Genomic DNA, 16,209 nt, shown 5'->3' with positions numbered 1-16,209 from the left:
ATCATCAGTGGTCTCTGCCTCAGTGGGGCTGTGAGGGCTGTGTGGCCTCTCCAAGGGTCGCCCTCCCCAGAGCAGCTGTCAGACACTCCTGTGCAGGGTAGGAGGAAGCTGGGTGGGCGCAGAGATGCCACTGCTGTAAGAATACCTTGGCCATCCCCATCTGCCCTAGACACCCCAGGCCAACTGCCCAGGGCCGGGCAGTGTGTGTACAGCCAAGTCCCCTTGATAGCCGGAGGTGACAGAACAGCAGCGTGGCCTCCCTGGCCAGCAGCTCCTGCAAAACGGCAGCAGCTGGGGACATCAGCCAGGGCCACGTGCTCGCCCATGTGCTCGCTGGCATGCTGGGGTCACCCTGGGGTGCCCCTTGCTGCAGGCAGAGCCCCGGGAGTCCAGGTGTCCTGTGGCGACAGTCAAGGTGTCCTGTGTACCTCCAGGGGAGTGCCAGGGCATCCCTAGTGCCCTGAGCAGCCATCGCACTGCTGCTGCCCCTGGGGCTGAGGGGATTGGAGTGGGGGTGGCATGGGGGATTCCGGAGCTGTCAGCAGCCCTGCGCAGGAGCACAGACGGAGGCGCAGAGGGCTCTGAGGTCGGGGCTTCCTGCCACGGGCCCCCTCACCCACTGCACCTCCCGGCAGTGCCGCAGCCCTCGTGCCCGATGTCCCTGGCTGGGGCTCCCTGTGCTCTGGATGCTGCGGAGGGGACGGGCCGGCCGTGGTCGGGTAGCAACCTTGGCAGCAGCTCTGCTTAATTGGCCCGTGGGGGGTGGCTGCCGGGGCTACCCCAGCCAGTTCTCAGTGCCCTGCGCCGTGTAAAGCGATTAGCGAGGATTTGGAATAAGGAACATGACGCTTCCCAACCCAATTTAGGGCTAAGTAAAAAGCCATTAGAAGATCAAATCGTGGTTGGTGCTGCTGTCTGAGCGCTGCCTCGGGGGGCTCCGAGGGTGCTGTGACGGTCCTTTGGCGCTGCCGCCTTTGCTCTGGGCTGCCCCGGGCAGACAGGTTGGTGAAGCCCTGCTGAGAGTGGGGCTGCGCGGTGCCCACGGCGGGGCTGCGGGTTCCTGCCAGCGATCCCGCTGCCAGCCCTTCCAGCCGCCGCAGCAAATTAAAAGGCCGATTCGTGTTGAGTGATCCCTTGGGAGGGGGGCGGCTGAGCGCCGGGATCGAAGCCTGGCACGGCTCGGCTCGGCTCTGCTCTGCTCTGCTCAGCTCACACTGTCTCTCCTGACTCGGCTGCTGCCTTGGGGCTGCTAGCTCGGTGCTGCGCTCCGGCCCTGCTCTGCTCTGTCCTGGCTGCGCTGGCGGAGCAGGGCAGGGGCAGCCCTGTGGGCGTTGCTGGGACTGGCAGTGTCCCACGTGTCCCCAGGGCCGGGAGGCAGCACCCCGTTTGTGCCGCCGGGCAGGGCTGGCCGTGGCAGCGGCAGGTGAGGGCCGGGGGCATCGCTCCTGCCCGCCCTGGCTGCCCCTGACTCTGCCGGGGAGAGGCTGCACCAGCCCCGCTGCGGCAAAATGGTCTCCGGCAGGAGCAGGAGCAGAAGCGGGAGCGCTTTGTCACCTGGGACCCTGCGCCCTGGTGCTTAACTCCTTCCAGCCTGTGGGGCTGCAGCGGCGTGGGAGACTGAGAGTGCCCCCGAGCCGTGCTGCATCCTCATGCCCAGCAGCCCGGGGCCTCTCCCAGTGCTGCTCCTCGCAGCAGCATCGCCAGCCGAGGGGCTCCTGCGCCACGGGCCAGCCCCGGCAGCCCGGGCGATGCCAGCACGGGCCGTGGCCCCGGCGTGAGGAGAGAGCGCTGGCCAGAGGTGGGGGTGGAGGGACTGCGAGCTGTGGGTGCTGTCGTGGTGCCGTGGGTTGGAGCTTGGGCACCCCGGGGTGCTGCTGGCGCCTGCCGTGTGCAGCCGAGCGGGGCAGTCCCGTGGGGTCGGGGTGGGCTGGGGCCGGGGGTCCGGCCGCGCCGTCCGTGGGGCGCCGGTGGGCCGGGGCGCGGGTGCCGTGCGGGGCCAGCGTCCGGTTCCTGCGCCGTTACATAAGAGCGGGAGCCGAGGCGGCCGTGGCTCGCCGTTGCCGTGGAAACCTGCACGGTGATGTCGTCGGCTGGGTACCAGGCGGTGAGGCGAGGCCCCCGCGGGCTCCGTTCTCCCGGAGGGGTCCCAGAGCCTCGCCACGTTTTGAGCACGTCTCCCTGCCAAGCCGCGCGTGTCCCCCGGTGCCACCCAGCCCCAGGGGGGAGGTGAGCTCTAGCCACCCCTGCTCCTGCACCCTTGTGTCACCACACTGGGGATGGTCACAGCATCAGTCTGGGGGGTGTCCTGTCAGCGTGGTGGCGTTTCACATCAGTGTGGTCCCCAGAGCTGGTGCAGGTGGGCAAGAGCCGTGGTGAGTGGGTGGTTGCCAGCTCACACCATTGCTGTTACCTAATGACAGCGGGGTTCAGTGGGGCTTTAGACCAAACGCAAAGCGAGGAGTGCATGAGGTTCGTGATGAGACCTGTTGTGGGAGATACAGGGCAGGCACATGCCATGGTGCAACCTGAGGTGCTGGGTGTGTCCAAGGGGACTCTGTGGGCCAGGGTGTCCCAGTGCCACTGCCATGGCCACTCCTGCACAAGAGGAGCCTGTGAGCTCTGCCTCAGTGCTTGGCTGTGCCCTTAGGGACACTGCTGCCCCACTGCCCCATGCTGGAGGAGCCCAGGGATGGTGGGAGTTGGGGGCCAGCCCACAGGTCTGTGTCACCTGTAGCATCTGAGGCTTCACCTCCTGGTCAGCCAGGAGCACCCTGTCTGCCAGGGAATTGCAGATGGTGAATCACTGCTGCACGCAGGCTTCCAGGATCCCGAATATGAGTCAACTGGCAGGAGAATGGCGGTCCTCAAAGGGCCAGGATGCTCCAAATGGTCGCAGGGTTTATCTTGTGGCTGCCTCCATGAGTGGGTGACTACACTGCTAGGGCACCATCCTCTGCCCTGGGGCCTTCATGGGCTTCATGCTGAAGGATGTTGGAGGCGGCAGTTCTCTCCCTGGTCCCAAAGTGTGGAGCTGGTCTTTGACCCTGCCCATGTGGGCAACCTGCCCAGCAGTGCGGTGGCCAGTGGCAGTGTGACTGCTCTGGCTGCAGGGCTGTGGTGGTGGGATGGGTGTGTGGCAGGGGACCTCTCTCTCCCCACTGGGGCTGGGGACTAGCCTAGCTGCCCAGGTTTTCCCGTGCCATGGGTGCCTTCTCAGCTGCTCTGCCCAGGGTTGTGTCCTTTGGCTCCTGGCGCCCATACCCTGGTCCCTCTCTGCTCTGGACCTTCTCTTGGAGCTGTGCTGCTCCGGCAGCACCATCCTCACTGCTGCTCCATTTCCATCTTGATTTATTTCTGCTGCTCTGCAGCTCAGCTGTTTTCATCGCTATTAAGCCAACTCCAGGTTTCTTCTGCACTAGGTCATTAATGCAGCGAGTAGCTGTGGCCCCTGTCCTGGTAGATCCACGGGCCTGGATCTGTGAGTGGCTCCACTGCCCCGGGCACTATCTGCCCTCAGTGATATCATCTCTTGCCCTGTGGCCCCCACTGCTGTGGTGCATGTCTGGGAGGAGAACCAGACACCTGGCCAGTCGCCCCACTCCCATTCCCTGCGCGCTGATGCTGAGCAGCCGTGCAGATCCTGCCCTGCAGACGCAGGGCTGGGGGCAGTCCCGGAGCGCTCACCCGCAGGCACCCCGTGCTGTGAGTTATTGCTGCCGTGCCTGGCGCCCGAGGGCTCCCCCGGCTCCACTCCGCTTGCCTCACTGCGTGGATGCGCTCCGGCGGCTCCACGTGTCAGCATGGCCGGGCAGGGCAGCGTGTGGCTCCTGGGGATGGCAGCCCCTGCCCCTGTGTGGTGGGGAGGTGGTGCTGGGGGTGGGATGCTGGCCTGGCATTGCCTGTGCTCTGGCATTGCCACAGCCCTGGCAGCTCTCCTGCAGGAGCCACGGGCAGTCGTGACCGCTCACAGCGGTGACCCTGTGGGGTGGATGTTCTGCGGGTGTGGGTGGGGCAGGGGCTGCCTGACTGACTCAGTGGTGTCTCTGCAGGCGATGGCAATCCCAAGGAGAGCAGCCCCTTCATTAACAGCACGGACCTGGAGAAGGGCAAGGAGTACGATGGCAAGAACATGGCCCTCTTCGAGGTAGGGCATGCAGGCAGTGGGGCAGGGGGAGGGAGCTGAGCTAAGCAGCTGTCCCCCAGCACCCAGCCTGCACCCCAGGCACTGCGATGTGCCAGAGCCCCAGACCAGGCTTGTCGCGCTGCCAAAGCCATTCCTGGGGGGGCAGGCATTGGGGTAGCATCTGGTGAGGTCTCCTGGGGTTGGCTGGGGTCCCAAGGGACTGTCCTCACAACTCGGGATCTGCTCTCCGCAGGAGGAGATGGACACAAGCCCTATGGTCTCGTCCCTGCTGAGTGGACTGGCCAATTACACCAACCTGCCACAGGGCAGCCGGGAGCACGAGGAGGCTGAGAACAATGATGGAGGCAAGAAGAAGCCGGTGCAGGTGAGCCCTTGCCTGTGTAGTGCCAGGCCATAGACTGCTCTAGGAACAGGGGACCCCTCAGCCTCAGCCAGGGCCAGTTTTACCCTGGGTTCCTGGCTGCTTTGTGGGAGGACTGGGACTTCTTGCTTCACTTCCAACCAGGTCCCTGTGCTCTGATAACTGCTGTTCCCTCAACAGGCCCCAAGGATGGGCACCTTCATGGGTGTCTACCTGCCCTGCCTTCAGAACATCTTTGGAGTCATCCTCTTCCTGCGTCTCACCTGGGTGGTGGGGATCGCTGGCATCATGGAGTCATTCTGCATGGTCTTCCTCTGCTGCTCCTGTGTGAGTTTAGGAGCTGTATAAGCCTTCACTGGCCTTGCCCGTGGCCTGGGGTCACCAGTCTGGCTGGCTGCACTATGGAGAGGTGCACCAGCTGCCAGCCCACCATACCCTGCCCCAGCTCTGCTCCTGCCCCAGCTTCTGCCCCTGCCTTAGCTCCTGCCCCACTTAGAGCAAGGAGAAGCCTTCAGCTTCCCAAAGGTATCATCTGTGGAATGGTGCTTAAATGGTGACCCAGATCATAGCTGCCACAGGGGGATGTGCTGGATGTCCCCTGCTCTGGTACCATGCAGAAAGCCACCTCGCCAGGACAGTCACCCCAGGGGAGAGGCTGGGAAGGCTGGCCTCGTCCAGTGTCCTGGGCAACCTGAGCCACCCCAGCGCTGCCAGCCCCCCCAAGGTCTCAGCTCTCTCAGCTGTGCTGCCTGTCCATCCACACATACATCTATCCATTCATCCTCCCTGGGCATCCCTGCCCTGGGGCACATCTCAGCGTGACCCCAGGGAGCCCCATGTCCTAGCATGGCCCCAGCTCTCCCTTACACTCCCCTATCCCTCTGCCCAGCTCCTGAACTCGCTGTGTTTCTTCCCGCAGACGATGCTGACGGCCATTTCCATGAGTGCGATCGCCACCAACGGTGTGGTGCCAGGTAGAGCCAAGCCCACGTCGTGCGTGTGCCGCGTGTGCGGGCAGCTGGTCCCTGCCGGGTGGGGTGGCTGTGGGGTTTTTCCCAGAGAGCATCCCCGGGGCTGCCAGCCGCTCCCCAGCCTTCTGCCACCAGCCCGCGGGGGATCCCCACGGCCCGGGGGAGCGCGGAGCTGGAGCCGCCACCCGTCCCCAAAGCCGCGAGGTGCAGATGGCAGCAAGAGCCGCCAGCCGCCGCTCCTCCCTCCGCCAGACTGGCGAGGCCACGGGGAGCCGGGAGCTGCACGGCAGGAGGATGGATGGGAGCAGGGCGTGCTGAGTGCCACGGGCTGGGCCATGGCACGGGCACGCTGCTGGGTGTGGGCTCTGCCCCGCAGGACGCACCGCGGGCTCTGGCCGGTGGGTGCCCTGGCTGCCTGCCCCAGAACATGCCAGCCCCGCAGAGCCCTGGGGAGCCGTGAGCTGCGCCAGGCTGGGCACAGCACTGACAGCTCAACGCGGGGTGTAATTAAAGCTATTTATCATCCTGCTGCCGCAGCGGGACCATCGATCCCGGCAGCCCAGCTCTAAGGGCTCCTCTGGGAGGATGGAGCAGGGTATGGCCCAGGTCCCTGGGGCTCCAGCTCCTGTCTGGTGTCCAGGGAACACCTGTGCCATTGGTCATTGCACCTGGCTGCTGGGCTGCTGGGGAATGACTGCCAGTGTGGTCACTCCTGCTGCTCTGCGTCTTGCTCAGTGCTGGAGCAGGGCCCATGGCTATCCCGGCTCCAGCCTGCCCTCTGGGATACCTGTCAGGGATACCTGAGGGTGTCACTGGGGTCTGGCTGGGACTCACTTTTACTCTCTCTGACAGCGGGTGGCTCCTACTACATGATCTCACGCTCCCTGGGACCTGAGTTTGGTGGGGCCGTGGGGCTCTGCTTCTACCTGGGCACCACCTTTGCCGGTGCCATGTACATCCTGGGCACCATCGAAATCCTGCTGGTAGGTACCTGGTGCTTGCCTTGTGCAGTGCCCTGGGCTCAGCTCTTGGCAGGGCAGGGGGCCTGAAGGACCCTTCCCCTGGGGCCCCTCTGCAGGCTGTTAGCCAGGTGGTGATGCCGTGACTCTTTCCCAGGCCTACATCTTCCCAGCCATGGCCATCTTCAAGGCAGAGGATGCCAGCGGGGAGGCGGCCGCGATGCTCAACAACATGCGTGTGTACGGCACCTGTGTGCTGACCTGCATGGCCACTGTCGTCTTTGTGGGTGTCAAGTATGTCAACAAATTTGCCCTGGTCTTCCTGGGCTGTGTCATCCTCTCCATCCTTGCCATCTATGCTGGTGTCATCAAATCAGCCTTTGACCCACCAAGCTTCCCGTGAGTACGGGGTCCTGCAGGGATGCAGCAGGGCTGGGGCATGCAAATGCTGAGTGCTGAGTGCCCGTGTCCCCCCAGGATCTGCCTCCTGGGCAACAGGACCCTCTCACGCCACGGCTTCGACCTCTGCACCAAGATGGTGGTGGAGGGGAACGAGACAGTTGGCTCCAAGCTCTGGGAGCTTTTCTGCACCTCCCGCTTCCTCAATGCCACCTGCGATGAGTACTTCACCATGAACAACGTCACTGAGATTGAGGGCATCCCCGGCGCTGCCAGCGGCCTCATCCAAGGTGAGCACATGCCAGCCAAGGCATGGGAGCATGGGCGTGGGCATGAAGGCATGGCAATGGCAGCATGGAGAAGGAAGGGCACGGGAGCTGTGCTGGGGCAGTGGCTGTGCCTGCTGGGCAGCTCTGCCAGCAGGGCTGGTGGAGGTGTGCTGTGGGAGGCCATCCTGAACATGGCTCCTTAGCCATGTCAGGTGTTGTGGGGGCAAACAGGGCTGGGTCCAGGTGAGAAAGCATGTGGGAGATCCCTGCTGGGGGCTGCTCTGCTCCTGAGGCACAGTGAGCTGTGCTGATGCTGTGCCAGGCAGTGGGACAGACTCCTGCACTGGGTGGTAGAGCAGGGCGCTGCAGCCACCTGCACGCAGTCTGTGCCAGCCAGTGGGGTGGCTCAGAATGATGCCCAAGGGCTGGGGAGGAATAAATCCTCTCTGCTTCCTCTTAGCCTTTGGAAAGGCTGGTATTGATTTGAGGTTTTGAGAGAAGTGATCACCCCTTGGGGCCATTTAGCTACTGTGGCTACAGCCCTGCTGGGAGAGGGGCCAGGACCACAGAAAGATGGGTGAATTCACTGGGAGGAGCCGCTTGTGACCTGTTTTTCTGGAGATGCTGGTATATCTGCTAGGTGCTCATGCTCAGCAGTGGGTGGCAGAGGCTGATCCTCTGTGCCACATTCAGAGGGTGTCTGCAGACCCCCATGCTGGAGTGGTTGTTGAAGCTCAGGAAAGTAGCAGAGCCAAGAGCAGGATCAGTCCTTCCTGATGGCTGCCCCAGCCATCCTGCCCTGGTGTCTGCGTGGCCACAGGCATGGGAGGTCAGACTTAGCCAAGCACGTGGTGCTCAGGGCTGCAGCTGTGACCGTGATTACGGAGTGCAGTCACAGGGTGTTTGTGAGCCTCCCGATGATGTTGCACTCTGAGGTGTTCTGGGTGAGATAAGGAGTTCCTGGCTGCTGGGTGGAACCTGCTCCTGTTGGCAATGCTGCTGCTGTTGGGGAGGGGGTGCAGACCCCCACCCACCCAGCTGATCTCTCAGGGCAACAGGCAGCAAACACTCCTGCACTGGGGGCATTGGGACAGAGCCAGGACCCCACTCTGGGGTGTCTGGTGACAAAAGTGACCAGTGCAGCAGCATCTTAAGATAGGTGGCACAGTTTGACCCTGGCAGAGATGGCTGGGGCTTGCTGTGCCCTAGGTGAGGGGTGAGGATGAGACAGGAGAGGCCAGTATGGGCTGCCAGCCCCATCTGTCACCTGTGAGCAGCCATGAAAGGGGCTCAGTGCTGGGGGCTGAGGGCTGGCTGCTCCTCTCTGCAGCCCCCCAGCAGTGACATGCCAAGGGCAGTTGCCTCTGCCTGCCCTGCCCGCTGCTGGCTGCTCTCCACTGCTCCAGTTTCTCTCTGCGATCTGCGGCCAAAGCAGCACGCGGAGGGACGCTAAGCCTGTTACATCAGCCCCGCACTCATAATCCCATCAAAAACATTATCAAGTTACTTTGACACGATCCACTTCCCTTAAACCTGTGTTGATCAGCATTAATTATATTACCCTCTTAATTATTTGCTACTGCAATCCCATGTCAGCTGCTCCAGTATCTTGTGGGGACGCTGCCAGCAGCAGTATGAACCTGATCTGGTTGCCCACCTGTGCTGTCATCCTCACCCTCTGGATGCCCGTGGCCCAGTCTGCTGGCTGAGGCCGGGGAAGGGGTGGGAGAACCAGAGACCCCCGGCTCCATCCCTGTGGGGCGGGGAGGCTGTGCTGGGTATGGGGGCTTGCGGGCATCTCATGCTGGCGTCACTGCCGGCCGCCTCCCTCCTCTCAGAGAACCTCTGGAGCTCATACCTGACCAAGGGCGTAATCGTGGAGAAGCGTGGGCTGCCCTCAGTGAGCTCCCCCGACACCCCAGTGGACATGGACCAGCCCTACGTCTTCAGCGACATGACATCCTACTTCACCCTGCTGGTCGGCATCTACTTCCCCTCAGTCACAGGTGGGAGTCCCGCCGGCCCCGCTCGGTGCGGCGGGCAGGGCGGGCGCACCGGGCACGTTCCGCCGGGCGTGTGCCACCCCCGCGCGGGGTGCGGCGGTGCCGCCATCGCCTCCCACGCAGCCGCCCGCGCTCCAGATCTGACGGTGCCGCCCGGTGCGCTGACGTCCCGCCGCCTCGGTATTTTTAGCGCTCCGGGGGCAGAGGAGCCCCCCCCGCCGCCCCAGTCCCGCTGCGGAGCCGAGCGGGGCGCAGCCTCCGGGGCTCTCCTGCAGCTCCGCCGGGGACAAGCCCGGCGGGAGCCCCCGGGTCGCCCCGGGCGTGGCGAGCGCTGGAGGGTCCGGCGCTGCGGGGTCCCGCTCGGCCTCCGCTGCCCTCCCTGCCGCTGCCCATCCGGCAGCAGGTGCCGGTTTCCCGGTTTCTGCAGGAGCTGTCCCCCGGTGCCGCGGGCGGTGCTGCGGTGGCCGGAGCGCGGGGTCAGCCCTCGGGCTGTGCTGAGCCCTCGTGTGCGGCCGTGTCCCTGCGTGACCTCCTGCCCTCCCGGAGCAACGTCGGGGCTGGACCCTGTCCCTGCCCCTGCGGCAGCCACCGTCCCTGCTTGAGCTAATTAAGGGCTAATGAGACAAGGCACTTGAGAGCTTTCGAGCCTAATCCTTGAGTGGCCTCAGGCTGCGGTTTGGGGTAGGGGGGGAAGTGCTGGGGGGGGATGAGAAGAGCAGGCTGGGTACCCCAAGCCGCAGCAGCGCCTTCTCTGCTGCCCGTCCTGGCACAGACCAAGCCGTGCCCTGCTGTGCCCAGGGCTCACGCGGTGCCTGGCATGAGGGTGTCTGGGACGGGGATGGGCTGTAGCTCTGCTCCCCCTGACACCATCCCCTCTTTCCCCAGGCATCATGGCTGGGTCCAACCGCTCTGGAGACCTGCGGGATGCCCAGAAGTCCATCCCCACGGGCACCATCCTGGCCATTGCCACCACCTCTGCCGTCTGTATCCTTCAGGGCTTTCCTGAGCCTGGGCTGTGGGGCTGAGAGTGGGTGGGCTCTGCAGGGCAGATCAGCTCTGGTGCTTCACTGGGACAGGGTCCCAGCACCCACTGGCTGGGCGGGCAGAGCTCTGCATCCTCCTGGCTCTCCTTGACTACCTGGCAGATATCAGCTCTGTTGTCCTCTTTGGAGCGTGCATCGAGGGGGTCGTCCTGCGCGACAAGTGAGTGTCCCAAGGCCGTGTGGAGAGTCAGTCAGCCCCCCGAAACAGGCTGGGGCAGGGGCAGCCCCAGGGGCAGGCAGAGGTGTGGGGAAGGCTGCAACCAGGATACACTGGGCAGACATGGGGGCGTTGGCTGCTCGTGGGTGTCACTGGGCAGGGGAGCTGGAGCTTGTAACAGGCACTGGGGGCTTGTGTGCACCCCAGCCATCCACGTTTGCTGCATTCCTCCCACTCCGGGGCTGCAGGCAGCCACTTGTTTGTCAACAGGCAGGGCTGCCTGTGCTCCTGCCTATCTGGGGCAGCCCTGCTCACCGCAAGTGGCAGGTGACACTTCTGGGTCGCCAGCACCAACACAAACAAGATCCAACTGCATGCATCATCATTGCCCTCTCTGGCACAGGGACAAGGAGTCCTGTCCCATACCTGCCTTTGTCCTTTGCCATGATAACGGGTACAGGGATGAGGACAGACCCCTGGCAACCTCTGAGCCTGCTCCATTGCTCGCCCCTTGAGTCAACATCCCGGTTATGTCACATCCCCCCGGAGTGGTGCTGTTGTGAGGGGCTGGGTTGTGCCGCTGTGCTGCTGCTCAGTCATGGGACAGAACCACAGGTGATGCTGATGTCCCGCAGGTTTGGTGAGGCTGTCAACGGGAACCTGGTGGTTGGCACCCTGGCGTGGCCGTCCCCGTGGGTCATTGTCATTGGCTCGTTCTTCTCCACCTGTGGGGCCGGGTTGCAGAGTCTCACCGGAGCCCCCCGCCTCCTGCAGGCCATCTCCAGGGATGGGATCGTACCTTTCCTCAGGGTAGGTGACCCCCGAGTCCGGTGCTTCCCCACCCTGAGCGCCCACTCTGGCTGCAGAGCCCACCAGCACGAGAGACCGGTGGGACCCCACCCTGCCTCCTCTCTGCCCCGTCGCTGCCGGAGCAGCCCCGCTTCCCTGCCCTCCTCCCGCCGGCACCGGCACCGGCACGGCGGTGGGCGGCCGTGGTGGCTCCGGCTGCGCTGTTGGTAGGAGGAGAGTGTCGGGAAAGGTCAGAATTCCCTCCCCCCCGCTGCCGTGCCGCTTCATATTTTATCTGCTCTCTGAAGACGCGTTCCCACAACCTCATCTCTCCAAATCCAACCCGACAGCTCCCCCCAGGGAAGAGCGGGCTAATTTTATCCTCCCTCCTTCTCCTTGCCAGCCCCGCCCGAGCTCTCACTCGCGCCGCCCGCACCCTCTAATGCGCCCGGACACGATCCCCCGGCCCCCTCCCCGGGACCCGCAGCCGCAGCAGGGGCCACTGTCCCCCGGCTGCGTGTCCGTCCCTGGCACAGGGTGCCCGACTCTGTGCTGGCTGTGGCCAGGCTGTGAGCCGGAGCTTGTCCCGGGTGAGGCACAGGGGCTGCTGTGCCGGCTGTGGGGAGAGCCAGGGGATTTGCTGGGAACGGGACTGAACTGTCAGCAGGAGCCAGCCCTGGGACTGCTGCCCTGGCAGATTGCAATGGGACATGTGCCAGCTCATGGCACCCAGTTCCCTGCTCCTGCCAGGGCTGGGTATATGGGAGGGTCCAGTCTCATCCTTGCCCAGGGCTGCAGGGCAGCGCAGAGCCTGATGTGCCCCTCTCCCCCCACTTCCAGGTCTTTGGCCATGGCAAAGCCAACGGGGAGCCAACATGGGCCCTGCTGCTCACAGCCTGCATCTGCGAGATCGGGATCCTGATCGCCTCCCTGGACGAGGTGGCTCCCATCCTCTCCATGTAGGCAGCGTGCTGTCGACCCGCACCTTCACAAGCAGTGGGTGGCGGGTGTGGGTCTCTGCTCCTCGGGGGGAGGGAGGAACGCACCTGCTGCCCTGGCCCCTGCCTGGGAAGAGGGGACCCTGCAGGAACTCTGGGGTCACATCTTGGCCAGCACTGAGGCTTGGTTTGTCCACGGCATTGCTTCTCTGTCCATCAGCGGGGCCTGCTCCAGTGTTGGCCACCCCGGGGACAGGAGGTGTGGAGACTCAGTTCCACACAGTGCACCCACTCAGCCCCCTGCTCTCTCCTGCAGGTTCTTCCTCATGTGCTACATGTTTGTCAACCTGGCGTGTGCGGTGCAAACGCTGCTGCGGACGCCCAACTGGCGGCCCCGCTTCCGCTACTACCACTGGTGAGCCGGGCGGGATGGGGCAGCACAGGGACACCCCAGGACACCCCGCTGTGGGGGCCCCAGGGCATGCTGACAGCTCTGTGCCCTCTGCAGGACCCTGTCCTTCCTGGGCATGAGCCTCTGCCTGGCGCTGATGTTCATCTGCTCCTGGTACTACGCGCTGGTGGCCATGCTGATCGCTGGCCTCATCTACAAATACATCGAGTACCGCGGGTAAGGGAGGCCACGGCGCCGCAGGTCCTGGCAGCCCCTCGTGGCTGCATGGCCTCTCAGCTCAGCTCCCCTGGGCTGCTTGTCCCAGGCTGCCAGCGTGGTGCTCTGTGGCCAGAGCCACGGGCATCCCTTATGTGCTGCTGGTTCCTGCAGGGCGGAGAAGGAGTGGGGTGATGGGATCCGGGGCCTGTCCCTGAGTGCAGCCCGCTATGCCCTGCTGCGGTTGGAGGAAGGGCCCCCGCACACCAAAAACTGGAGGTAAGGCTGGGCAGGGTATGGGGATCTGGGGTTCTGGGGCAGGGACAAGCTGGGCGTGGGCACTGACTGCAGGACCCTCCTTCCAGGCCCCAGCTGCTGGTCCTGGTCCGTGGGGATCAGGAGCAGAATGTGGTGCACCCACAGCTCCTGTCCTTCACGTCGCAGCTCAAGGCTGGGAAGGGCCTCACTATTGTGGCATCTGTGTTAGAAGGGACCTTCCTGGACAACCACCCTCAGGCGCAGAGAGCGGAGGAGGTGAGAGCTGCCTGCATTGGGACAGGCTGTGCCAGCAGTAGGTGTTCCTGGTCCCCACGTCCCCAGGGTTGTTTCTGCCCCATGGCCAGGGCTGGTGGCTCTGGGATGGCCTGGAGAGCTTTTGAGTGGCATCAGGCAGAGCCCAAGGACTCCATGCTTCACTGATGCTCCCCGTACCACAGGGACCTCTGGACTCCTCTTCCCCTCCAAGACACCAGAGACGCTGGCACCAGCCAGACGCTGGTCCCAGTTTCAGCCAGGTGCTGCAGGACTTGGCACAGCATGGCATGTCACAGCACAGCACAGTGCCCAGCCAGGGGCTGCTGTGCTGCTGGGCTGAGCAGACTCCTCAGCCTCAGCCCTTGCCACAGTCTCTGTGGCCCTGGTGCCAGGCAAGGTGGGAGACGAGCATTTCCCTGCCAGAGTGAGAGCACTCCCCACCCCCTGCACCCGCGGGGTGGCACATTAATGAGATTAAGCCCTCGGAAGCAAACAGTTTCTCTCCCATGCAGACATGTTATAATTTCTCTGAGTAAATAACTCTAATTGCTGCTCTGCCACCTGTCAGAGCCCTGGCACAAGGACACCCTCCACTCTGCACGGTGCAGAGCTGTGTGCCAGCTCTGTGCGCTGCTGGGTATCACCCCCCTGGCCCAGAGCCACTGGCCTGCCATGGGGCACAGAGACCCAGGCACCTTGTGAGGACCTGTACCCCACATCCTGCACCCTGTACCTCATTTGGCCTGGGTTGGGCCACTGCTGGGCCTGGCAGCTGCTGTGCCCATGATCCATGCCTGTCCCCGAGGCCCTGGGATCTCTGACTTCCTTCTCCCTTGCAGTCCATCCGGCGCCTGATGGAAGCGGAGAAGGTGAAGGGCTTTTGTCAGGTGGTGATCTCCTCTAACCTGCGGGATGGCATGTCCCACCTCATCCAGTCCAGCGGGCTGGGGGGGCTGCAGCACAACACAGTGCTGGTGGGCTGGCCCCGCAGCTGGCGCCAGAAGGAGGACCACCAGACCTGGAGGAACTTCATTGGTAGGCACCTTGGAGGGTGGACACTGCCGGGCTTGGGGGGCTGCAAGCTGCCCTGGCTGACGTGGCCCTTCCCCTCCCAGAGTTGGTGCGAGAGACCACAGCTGGGCATCTGGCCTTGCTGGTGGCCAAGAATGTTGCCATGTTTCCGGGCAACCAGGAGCGGTTCTCGGAGGGCCACATCGACGTCTGGTGGATTGTCCACGATGGGGGGATGCTGATGCTGCTGCCCTTCCTCCTGCGGCAGCACAAGGTAGGCTGTGCCCCGCAGTGCTGGGCCCTGCAGCGCGGGGCCGGGGCCGGGGCTGCGGCCGTCCCTGTCCAGCCGTGCCCGAGCCTCCCCCGTCCCTTGCAGGTGTGGCGTAAGTGCAAGATGCGCATCTTCACGGTGGCACAGATGGATGACAACAGCATCCAGATGAAGAAGGACCTGACCACGTTCCTGTACCACCTGCGCATCACCGCAGAGGTGGAGGTGGTGGAGATGGTGAGTGCTGGGATGGGGCATGTGCTGCAGTCAGGGATGCTGTGCATGGGAGAGCCAGACAGAGCCTGACGTGGGGCACACAGCACCGTGGGGGGACACAGCACCACGGGGACATGCTGGGCCAAGATGGGAGCAGTTGGTACAGCTCACCCTGCTCCAAATTTCTCCTGTTCCCCCCACAGCACGAGAGTGACATCTCTGCCTACACCTATGAGAAGACACTGGTGATGGAGCAGCGTTCCCAGATCCTCAAACAAATGCACCTCACCAAGAATGAGCGGGAGCGGGAGGTGAGGCTGTGGGACAGGCTGGGTGGGCTCTGACCCCTGTGGTGGCTCTGATGTGAACCTAGCTGCCCTGCAGCTCTGTGTGCTCATCCTGATGGAGAACTGGGCTTCAGGCTAGGCTCTGCCCAGCCAAGCCCTGTTGTGCCCAACTCCCTTGGCTGACCCCTCCCACACAGATCCAGAGCATCACGGATGAGTCCCGTGGCTCCATCCGGCGCAAGAACCCGGCCAACACACGCCTGCGCCTGGACGTCCCTGAGGAGCAGGCTGCTGACGGAGAGGAGAAGCCAGAGGAGGAGGTGAGCAGTTATACCAAGACACGGTCAGGCAGGTAGCTATGCCCAGGTCCTGCCCATCATTCACCTCTTTCCTCTGCAGGTCCAACTAATCCACGACAAGAACGCCACCACCTTCTCCAGCAGTTCTCAGTCTCCTGGTGATGAGGTAGAGGCAGCCCCTGAGAAGGTGCATCTCACCTGGACCAAGGAGAAGTCCGTTGCTGAGAAGAACAAGAGCAAGAGCCCTGTCAGCCCTGAGGGCATCAAAGACTTCTTCAGCATGAAGCCGTACGGCCCCCCATGCTGCCACCCTGTCCCACCCATGCCCTGTGATCCTGGCTGTCTCTGCCTGCCCCAGCCAGGCGGGTGCAGGCAGGGCCTCAGCTGCACGAACTTGATCCTTGCTCTGAGGAGTGGTCGGGCAGCCTGGGTGCTCTGAGTGCACCCTTGCAGAGGGGCTGGGGGCAAGTGGGGAGGGGTCCCTGTGTAGAACTGTGCTGGCAAGGGATGGGGTGCTCAGGCTGGGGGGTGATGTGGGGAGTGGGGGTGCCCACCTAGTGTTCACCACATTTCTCTTCCTCTCTCTCTCTCTCTCTCTCCGACCCCATCATGCTCCTGGCAGGGAGTGGGAGAACCTGTAAGTCTGGGTTTGGCTGGGTGCCTGGGGCTGGGATGGAGGGAGCTGGGTTGTGCTCATGGGGCAGCATGATGGGAGCCATCGGGGTTGCCCCTGTGCAGGAGGGTGGCTCAGTGAGCCGTGACAGCTGCTGTGCCAGACACTTCACCCGGGCAGCGTGCGGCAGCTCTGGCTGCCAGCCCCGTGCACCGTGCACTGCCCGCACCGCACGCTCCTCGTCCGCCCTGCTATGCTGCCAGCAGCTCCCTGCAAGCCTGGGCTCAGGCACCCACGGTGACACTCGTGCTGTCTGCTCCTGCTCACCCCCCGCCGCC

General features: G+C 63.9%; 1 protein-coding gene across 3 annotated transcripts in view; it reads left to right on the top strand.

Annotated features, from left to right (window-relative positions):
• The window catches only part of SLC12A5 (solute carrier family 12 member 5), a 30,923-nt gene that overhangs the window by 9,290 nt on the left and 5,424 nt on the right, over positions 1-16,209 (top strand). For all 3 annotated transcript variants that reach the window (XM_030288737.4, XM_030288736.4, XM_041720236.2), the window contains exons 2-24: positions 4,050-4,144; positions 4,377-4,508; positions 4,686-4,832; positions 5,425-5,479; positions 6,329-6,459; positions 6,593-6,834; positions 6,913-7,124; positions 8,942-9,109; positions 9,992-10,090; positions 10,252-10,309; positions 10,942-11,116; positions 11,936-12,054; positions 12,350-12,448; positions 12,542-12,661; positions 12,815-12,919; positions 13,006-13,174; positions 14,014-14,209; positions 14,290-14,459; positions 14,562-14,693; positions 14,876-14,983; positions 15,157-15,279; positions 15,359-15,546; positions 15,881-15,895. In XM_030288737.4, coding sequence (XP_030144597.1) covers positions 4,050-4,144; positions 4,377-4,508; positions 4,686-4,832; positions 5,425-5,479; positions 6,329-6,459; positions 6,593-6,834; positions 6,913-7,124; positions 8,942-9,109; positions 9,992-10,090; positions 10,252-10,309; positions 10,942-11,116; positions 11,936-12,054; positions 12,350-12,448; positions 12,542-12,661; positions 12,815-12,919; positions 13,006-13,174; positions 14,014-14,209; positions 14,290-14,459; positions 14,562-14,693; positions 14,876-14,983; positions 15,157-15,279; positions 15,359-15,546; positions 15,881-15,895 — 3,058 coding nt within the window. The remainder of the gene's footprint in view (positions 1-4,049; positions 4,145-4,376; positions 4,509-4,685; positions 4,833-5,424; positions 5,480-6,328; positions 6,460-6,592; positions 6,835-6,912; positions 7,125-8,941; positions 9,110-9,991; positions 10,091-10,251; positions 10,310-10,941; positions 11,117-11,935; positions 12,055-12,349; positions 12,449-12,541; positions 12,662-12,814; positions 12,920-13,005; positions 13,175-14,013; positions 14,210-14,289; positions 14,460-14,561; positions 14,694-14,875; positions 14,984-15,156; positions 15,280-15,358; positions 15,547-15,880; positions 15,896-16,209) is intronic.

Source organism: Taeniopygia guttata, chromosome 20, assembly GCF_048771995.1.
Source record: "Taeniopygia guttata chromosome 20, bTaeGut7.mat, whole genome shotgun sequence".
Taxonomy (NCBI): domain Eukaryota; kingdom Metazoa; phylum Chordata; class Aves; order Passeriformes; family Estrildidae; genus Taeniopygia; species Taeniopygia guttata.
This window is presented reverse-complemented; position numbering and strand designations above follow the sequence as displayed.